We start from the raw sequence: 9,318 nt of genomic DNA, 5'->3' as shown, positions 1-9,318 counted from the left end.
TGCTGGGGATGTCCCCAAGCTGTCCCCAAGCTGTCCCCAAGCTGTCCCCAAGCTGTCCCCAAGCTGTCCCCATTGTCCCCAAGCTGTCCCCAAGCTGTCCCCTTGTCCCCAGAGCTGCGGCCGTTCCAGTCCCTCCCGTTCTCCTCGCTGGGGATGTCCCCAAGCTGTCCCCATTGTCCCCAAGCTGTCCCCAAGGTGTCCCCATTGTCCCCAAGCTGTCCCCATTGTCCCCTGATGTCCCCATGATCCCCACGATGTCCCCAAGCTGTCCCCCTTGTCCCCAGAGCTGCGGCCGTTCCAGTCCCTCCCGTTCTCGTCGCTGGCCGCGGAGCCCTTCTGGCAGGGGGGACACCAGGGGGTGACAATGGCACTGCCAGCCGCCGGCGGGTGTGCGCTGCTGGAGTGGGAGCAGCTGGGAGGGAAGTTCCGCGTGAACCTCGTCATCAACAGTGAGAAAATGGGGAAAAAACGGGGGAAATTGGGAAAATTGGGAAAAAACGGGGAAAAAATGGGAAAAAATGGGGGAAAATGGGGAAAAATGGGAAAAAATGGGGGGAAAATGGGGAAAAAAATAGGGGTAAAAATGGAGAAATTCCGCCTGAACCTCGTCATCAACAGTGAGCAGAAAAATGGGGAAAAAACAGGGGAAATTGGGAAAAATTGACAAAAAACGGTGAAAAAATGGGGAAAAATGGGGAAAATTGGTGAAAAAATGATGAAAATGGGGGAAAATGGGGAAAATATTGGGAAAAATTGGGGAAATTACTTGAAAAAATGTCATCAACAGTGAGGAGAAAAATGGGGAAAAAATGGGGAAAATAGACGAAAAAATGGGGAAAATTGGGGGAAAAATGGGGAAAATAGACCAAAAAATGGGGAAAAATGGGGGAAAAATGGGGAAAAATGGGGAAAATGAGGGAAAAAATAGGGGTAAAAATGGGGAAATTCCGCCTGAACCTCGTCATCAACTGTGAGCAGAAAAATGGGGGAAAAATGGGGGAAATTGGGAAAAATTGACAAAAAACGGTGAAAAAATGGGGAAAAATGGGGAAAATTGGTGAAAAAATGATGAAAATGGGGGGGAAATGGGGAAAAAATAGGGGAAAATTGGGGAAGTTCTGGGTGAACATCATCAACAATGAGCAAAAATGGGGAAAAATGGGGAAAATTGACAAAAACAGTGAAAAAATGGAGGAAATGGGGGAAAAATGGGGAAAAATGGGAAAAATGGGGAAATGGGGAAAATGGGGAAATTGGGAAAAATGGGGAAATTCTGTGTGAATGTCATCATCAATAGTGAGGAGAAAAATGGGAAAAAAAGGGGAAAATTGACAAAAAATGGTGAAAAAATGGGGGAAATGGGGGAAAATGGGGAAAAAATGGAGAAAAAATGGGGAAAAAATGGGGAAATCGGGAAAAAGAGGGAAAATTGGCAAAAAACGGTGAAAAAATGGGGAAAAATGGGGGGAAAATGGGGAAAAAATAGGGGAAAATTGGGGAAATTCCGGGTGAATGTCGTCATCAACAGTGAGCAGAAAAATGGGGAAAAAACAGGGGAAATTGGGAAAAATTGACAAAAAACGGTGAAAAAATGGGAAAAAATGGGAAAAAATAGGGGAAAAATGGGGAAATTCTGGGTGAATGTTGTCATCAACAGTGAGGAGAAAAATGGGGGAAAAACTGGGGAAATTGGGAAAACTGGGGAAAAAATGGGGAAAAAATGGGGAAAAAATGATGAAAATAGGGGGGAATGGGGAAAAAATGGGGAAAATTGGGGAAAATTGGGGAAATTCCACTTGAACATCGTCATCAACAGTGAGGAGAAAAATGGGGAAAAAATGGGGGAATTGGAAAATTGACAAAAAACGGTGAAAAATGGGGGAAAAATGGGAGAAATTTGGGGGGAAATGGGGGAAAAATGGGGAAAAAATAGGGGAAAATGGGGAAATCCATGAATGCTGTGATCAACAGTGAGAAAATGGGGGAAAATGGGGAAATTGGGAAAAACTGGGAAAAAATTAGGAAAAAATGGGAAAAAATGGGGAAAATTGGTGAAAAATGGAAAAAAAATAATAGGGAAATGGGGAAAAAATGGGGGAAATTGGGGAAAAATGGGGAAATTCCACATGAATGTTGTCACCAACAGTGAGGAGAAAAATGGGGAAAAATGGGGAAATTGGGGAAATTGGGGAAAATTGACAAAAAACGGTGAAAAAATGGGAAAATTGGTGAAAAAATGATGAAAATAGGGGGGAAATGGGGAAAAAATGGGGGAAATTGGGGAAATTCCGGGTGAATGTTGTTATCAACAGTGAGCAAAAATGGGGAAAAATGGGGAAAATTGACAAAAACGGTGAAAAAATGGGGGAAATGGGGGAAAAATGGGGAAAAATGGGAAATTGGGAAAAATGGGAAATTGGGAAAAATGGGGAAATGGGGAAAAACGGGGAAATTCTGTGTGAATGTCATCATCAATAGTGAGGAGAAAAATGGGAAAAAAAGGGGAAAATTGACAAAAAACGGAGAAAAAATGGGGAAAATGGGGGGAAAATGGGGAAAAATGGAGAAAAAATGGGGAAATCGGGAAAAAGAGGGAAAATTGGCAAAAAACTATGAAAAAATGGGGAAAAATGGGGGGAAAATGGGGAAAAAATAGGGGAAAATTGGGGAAATTCTGTGTGAATGTTGTCATCAACAGTGAGCAGAAAAATGGGAAAAAACGGGGAAATTGGGGAAAATTGACAAAAAACGGTGAAAAAATGGGGAAAATAGGTGAAAATGGGGAAAAAATAGGGGAAAAATGGGGAAGTTCTGGGTGAATGTTGTCATCAACAATGAGGAGAAAAATGGGGGAAAAACTGGGGAAATTGGGAAAAATGGGGAAAAAATGGGAAAAAATGGGGAAAATTGGTGAAAAAATGATGAAAATGGGGGGGAAATGGGGAAAAAATAGGGAAAAATTGGGGAAGTTCTGGGTGAATGTTGTCATCAACAGTGAGGAGAAAAATGGGGAAAAATGGGGGAAATTGGGAAAAATTGACAAAAAACGGTGAAAAAATGGGGAAAATGGGAAAAATGGGGAAAAAATAGGGGAAAAATAGGGGAAATTCTGGTGAATGTTGTCATCAACAGTGAGAAAATGGGGAAAAAACAGGGGAAATTGGGAAAAATTGGGAAAAAACGGGGAAAAAATGGGGAAAAATGGGGAAAAAATGGGGGAAAATGGGAAAAAATGGGGGGAAAATGGGGGGAAAATGGGGGGAAAATGGGGAAAAAAATAGGGGTAAAAATGGAGAAATTCCGCCTGAACCTCGTCATCAACAGTGAGAAAATGGGGAAAAAACGGGGGAAATTGGGAAAATTGGGAAAAAACGGGGAAAAAACAGGGAAAAAATGGGGAAAATTGGTGAAAAAATGATGAAAATAGGGGGAAAATGGGGGAAAAATGGGGAAAATTGGGGAAAATTGGGGAAATTCCACTTGAACATCGTCATCAACAGTGAGGAGAAAAATGGGGAAAAAATGGGGGAATTGGGAAAATTGACAAAAAATGGTGAAAAAATGGGGGAAAATGGGAAAAATGGGGGGAATTGTGGAAAAATGGGGAAATGGGGAAAATGGGGAAATTCTGGGTGAATGTTGTTATCAACAGTGAGGAGAAAATTGGGGAAAAACTGGGGAAATTGGGAAAAATGGGGAAAAAATGGGAAAAAATGGGGAAAATTGGTGAAAAAATGATGAAAATAGGGGGGAAATGGGGAAAAATAGGGAAAAATTGGGGAAGTTCTGGGTGAATGTTGTCATCAACAGTGAGGAATTGGGGAAAAATGGGGAAAAAAGGGAAAAATGGGGAAAATGGGGAAAATGGGGAAATTGGGGAAATGGGGAAATTGGGGAAATTCTGCCTGAACGTCATTGTCAACAGTGAGGAGAAAAATGGGGAAAAAACGGGGAAATTGGGAAAAATGGGGAAATTCTGGTGAACATCGTCAACCGTGAGGAATTGGGGAAAAATGGGGAAAATGGGGAAATTGGGAAAAATGGGGAAATTGGGAAAAATGGGTCCTCAAGGTCCCCAATGTCCCCAATGTCCCCAGTGTCCCCAATGTCTCCAATGTCTCCAGTGTCCCCAATGTCCCCAGTGTCCCCAGTGTCTCCAATGTCCTCAAGGTCTCCAAGGTCCCCAGTGACCCCAATGTCCCCAAGGTCTTCAAGGGTCTCAAAGTCCCCAAGGTCACCAATGTCCCCAAGCTCTTCAATATCCCCAATATCTCCAATGTCCCCAACATTGTCAAAGTCCCAAACATCCCCAATGTCCCCAGTGACCAGCTGTCCCCCTGTCCCCCCAGGCTCCTCCCCGGTGGCCTGCCACCCCCTCCCGGTGGGTGACACCCTGCTGCTGGTGGTGGCCCAGCTGGGCGGCGGCTCCTGGGTGTGGCGCCGCTCGGGCGGCCCCGGCTCGTCCTTCGTGCGCCACCAGGCGCTGGGCAGCGGTCACCTGCGCCGTCCCCACGCCGTGGCCGCGGCCCGCCTGGGCGGTCAGCTCTACGTGGGCGTGGCCGACAGCTCCAAGGGCGGCACCTCCACCGTGTTCCGCTGGACGTCCGGAGGGTTCTACCCCCACCAGACGCTGCGGCCGTGGCAGCGCGACACCCACCTGGAGTTCCTGGAGCTGGGCGGCCGGCCGGCCATGGTGGTGTGCAGCGCGGCGCGGCGGCCGGCCGTGTACCGCTGGAGCGGCGGGAGCTTCGCGCCGCACACCGACATCCCCCACGTGCCGGACGTGTACGCCGCCAAGCACTTCCGGCTGAGGGGCAGCGTCTTCCTGTGCCTCACCAGGTTCCTCGGCGACGCCAAGGTGACAGGGACGGGGACAGCAGGGTCAGGGGGTCACCATGGTCATCATGGGGTCACCATGGGTTCATGGGGTCACCATGGTCATCATGGGGTCACCATGGTCACCATGGTCACCATGGGTTCATGGGTATCCATCAGGGTCATGAGGGGCAGTGTGTTCCTGTGTCTCACCAGGTTCCTTGGGGACGCCAAGGTGACAGGGATAGGGACAGCAGGGTCAGGGGGTCACCATGGTCATCATGGGGTCATGGGGTCACCATGGTCATCATGGGGTCACCATGGTCACCATGGTCATCATGGGTTCATGGGGTCACCATGGTCACCATGGTCATCATGGGTTCATGGGGTCCATCAGGGTCATGAGGGGCAGCGTGTTCTTGTGCCTCACCAGGTTCCTCGGCAACGCCAAGGTGACAGCAGGGTCAGGGGGGACAGCAGGGTCATGGAGTCACCATGGTCATCATGGGGTCACCATGGTCATCATGGTCATCATGGGGTCATGGGGGCTGTCAGGGTCATGAGGGGCAGCGTGTTCCTGTGCCTCACCAGGTTCCTTGGGGACGCCAAGGTGACAGGGACGGGGACAGCAGGGTCAGGGGGTCACCATGGTCATCATGGGTTCATGGGGTCACCATGGTCACCATGGTCATCATGGGTTCATGGGTGTCCATCAGGGTCATGAGGGGCAGCGTGTTCCTGTGCCTCACCAGGTTCCTCGGCGACGCCAAGGTGACAGGGACAGGGACAGCAGGGTCATGGGGTCACCACAGTCATCATGGAGTCACCATGGTCACCATGGTCATCATGGGTTCATGGGGGTCCATCAGATCATGTGGTCATGAGGGGCAGCGTGTTCCTGTGTCTCACCAGGTTCCTCGGGGATGCCAAGGTCAGGATGGAGGTCCACCAGGGTTGGGTGGGTCCATCAAGGTTGTGGTGTTATGGGGTTCCATCAGGGTCATGGGGTTATGGGGGTCCATAAAGGTCATGTGGTCATTTGGGGTCATCAGGTCATGGGGTTCCATCAGGGTCATGTAGCTATGGGGTTCCATCAAGGTCATTTGATCGTGTGGGGTCATCATGGTCATGTGGTTATGGAGGTCATCAGGGTCATGGGGTCTGTCAAGGTCATGGAAGGTCAGCAGGGTCAGGAGTCCATGGGGTCCATCAAGGTCATGGTTCCATGGAGGTCATCATGGGCCCCTGGTGGCCATCATGGTTCCACGGAGGTCATCATGGGTCCATGGTGACCATCATGGGTCCCTGGTGGCCATCATGGGTCCCTGGTGGCCATCATGGTTCCATGGTGGCCATCATGGTTCCATGGAGGTCATCATAGGTCCATGGAGGTCATCAAGGCCTGTTGGGGTCCACTGAGGTCATGTGGTCCACCAAGGCCGTGGGTCTGCTGGGCTCCTTCAGGGTTCTGGAATCATTGGGGTCATCATGGCTCCATAGGGGTCATCCAGGTCACATGGTCACTGTGGTCACCAGGGCCATGTGGGGTCACCAGGCTCATGGCTCTATGGGGGTCACCAGGTTCATGGGTCCATGGGGTACATCAGGGTCATGGGGATCACCAGGGTCACATGGGTCCACCACAGTCACGGTGGTCACCTTGTGACCACAGAGGTCCACCAGGCTCACGTGACCCCACTGGTGACCCCAAACCCCACCCCATGTCCAGGTGATGTGGTGGGAGAGCTCCAACCCAGTCCATCCTGTGACCCCACCCATGATCCCACCAGCCCAACCCACCCCATGATCCCACCCATGATCCCACCAGCCCAACCCACCCCACGATCCCACCCACCCATCCCATGACCTCACCCATGATCCTACCAACCCAACCCAACCCATCCCATCCCATGACCCCACCAACCCAACCCACCCATGATCCCACCAGCCCAACCCACCCCATGATCCCACCAACCCAACCCACCCCATGATCCCGCAACCCATCCCATGATCCCACCCATGATCCCACCAATCCAACCCACCCATGATCCCACCCACCCATCCCATGACCTCACCCATGATCCTACCAACCCAACCCATCCCATGATCCCACCAACCCAACCCACCTGATCCCACCCATGATCCCACCAACCCCACCCCATGATCCCACCACCCATCCCACTGACCTCACCCATGATCCTACCAGCCCAACCCAACCCAGCAGTCCCACCAACCCAACCCACCGCAGATCCCACCCATGGTCCCACCAACACAACCACCCATGATCCCACCAACCCATCCCCATGATCCACCCACCCCATCCCATGATCCCACCCATGATCCCACCAACCCAACCCATCCCATGATCCCACCAACCCATCCCATGACCTCACCCATGATCCTACCAACCCAACCCAACCCATGATCCCACCAACCCAACCCACCCACGATCCCACCAACCCAACCCATCCCATGACCTGACCCATGATCCCACCAACCCAACCCAACCCATGATCCCACCCATGATCCCACCTACCCAACCCACCCATGATCCCACCACCCATCCCATGACCCCATGACCCACCCATGACCCCACCACCCAACCAAACCCACCCCATGATCCCACCACCCAACCCATGATCCCACCACCCATCCCATGACCTCATGACCCATCCCATGACCTCACCACCCATCCCATGACCTCACCACCCATCCCATGACCCAACCCATGATCCCACAACCCAATCCATGACCCCACCACCCACCCCATGACCCCAAACCCCACCACTGACCCCAACCCCACCCCATGACACCACCACTGACCCCTTGACCCCAAAACACCACTGCTGACCCCTGACCCCACCACTGACCCCTTGACCCCAAAACCCACCACCCATCCCATGATCCCACCACCAACCCAACCCATCGCATGACCCCACTGCTGACCCCAAAACCTCACCACTGACCCCACCACTGACCCCTTGACCCCAAAACCTCACCACTGACCCCACCACTGACCCCTTGACCCCAAAACCCCACCACACCCCACCACCACCACACCACACCACTGACCCCACCACTGACCCCGGATCCCACCCCCTGACCCCACCAATGACCCCTTGACCCCAAAACCCACCACAGACCCTTGACCCCAAAACCCCACCACTTACCCCACCCCCACCCCATGACCACACTGCTGACCCCTGACCTGACCACTGACCCCACAACCCCACCACCCATCCCATGATCCCACCACCAACCCAACCCACCCCAAGACCCCACCACTGACCCCAAAACCCCACCGCTGACCCCACCGCTGACCCCTGACCCCGTGTCCAGGTGATGCGCTGGGAAGGCTCCATGTTCCGCGAGGTCCAGCAGGTGGCTGCCCGCGGCTCCCTGGTGTTCCAGCCGCTGACCCTGGCCGGCCAGCGCTACGTCCTGCTGGGCAACGACTTCGCCCCGAGCCGCGTCTTCCGCCTGAGCCCCGCCGGCCACCTGGAGGCCACCCAGGAGCTGCTGGCCACCACGCCCCGCGCCTTCGTCCCCGTCACCGCCGGCCACCGCCACTTCCTGGTGGCCTCCAGCTTCAAGGGAGCCACCCAGATCTACTGCCATGTCACCGTGGACATCGGGACATGAGGGGACAGCTGGGGACAGCTGGGGACACTGGTCACCAACACCTCCTGATGGCCTCAGATCTACTGCCATGTCACCGTGGACATCGGGACATGAGGGGACAGCTGGGGACATTAGCCATCAACACCTCCTGGTGGCCCCAGATCTACTGCCATGTCACCGTGGACATTGGGACATGAGGGGACATCTGGGGACATTGGCCATCATGGCATTGTGGACATCAGGACATGAGGGGACAGCTGGGGACGTCTGGGGACATCTGGTGCCCTCCAGCTTCAAGGGAGCCACCCAGATCTACCACCATGTCACTGTGGACATCGGGACATGAGGGGACACTGGCCACCATGGCATTGTGGACGTCGGGACATGAGGGGACATTGTGGGGACACCTGGGGACATTGGTCATCAACACTTCCTGGTGGCCGCAGATCTACTGCCATGTCACCGTGGACATCGGGACACGAGGGGACAGCTGGGGACATCTGCAGACATCTGGGGACATCTGGGGACATTGGCCATCATGGCATTGTGGACATCGGGCCATGAGGAGACATTGGTCACCATGGCATTGTGGACGTCGGGACATGAGGGGACATTGGTCACCGCCACTTCCTGGTGGCCTCCAGCTTCAAAGGAGCCACCCAGATCTACTGCCATGTGACTCTGGACATCGGGACATGAGGGGACAGCTGGGGACAGCTGGGGACATTGGCCATCATGGCGTTGTGGACATCGGGACATGAGGGGACAGTTGGGGACACCTGGGGACATGGGTCATCAACACCTCCTAGTGGCCCCAGATCTACTGCCATGTCACCGTGGACATTGGGACATGAGGGGACATTGTGGGGACATCTGGGGACA

The 9,318-nt window shown here is 52.9% G+C and overlaps 1 protein-coding gene across 1 annotated transcript; it reads left to right on the top strand.

Moving 5' to 3' along the window:
• Window positions 1-265: 265 nt before the first annotated feature.
• On the top strand, window positions 266-8,786 carry LOC146420372 (leucine-rich repeat LGI family member 4-like; the record flags this gene model as incomplete). The annotated part of the gene is made up of 3 exons (XM_085048340.1): window positions 266-449; window positions 4,350-4,858; window positions 8,155-8,786. Coding segments are annotated over 3 exons (996 nt in total), but the record flags the coding sequence as incomplete, so codon positions are not given.
• Window positions 8,787-9,318: the final 532 nt, after the last annotated feature.

Source organism: Lichenostomus cassidix, unplaced genomic scaffold, assembly GCF_008360975.1.
Source record: "Lichenostomus cassidix isolate B80296 unplaced genomic scaffold, HeHo_3.0 HiC_scaffold_138, whole genome shotgun sequence".
NCBI lineage: Eukaryota > Metazoa > Chordata > Aves > Passeriformes > Meliphagidae > Lichenostomus > Lichenostomus cassidix.
Note: the sequence above shows the minus strand (reverse complement) of the source record. Positions and strands in the feature narration are given on the sequence as shown.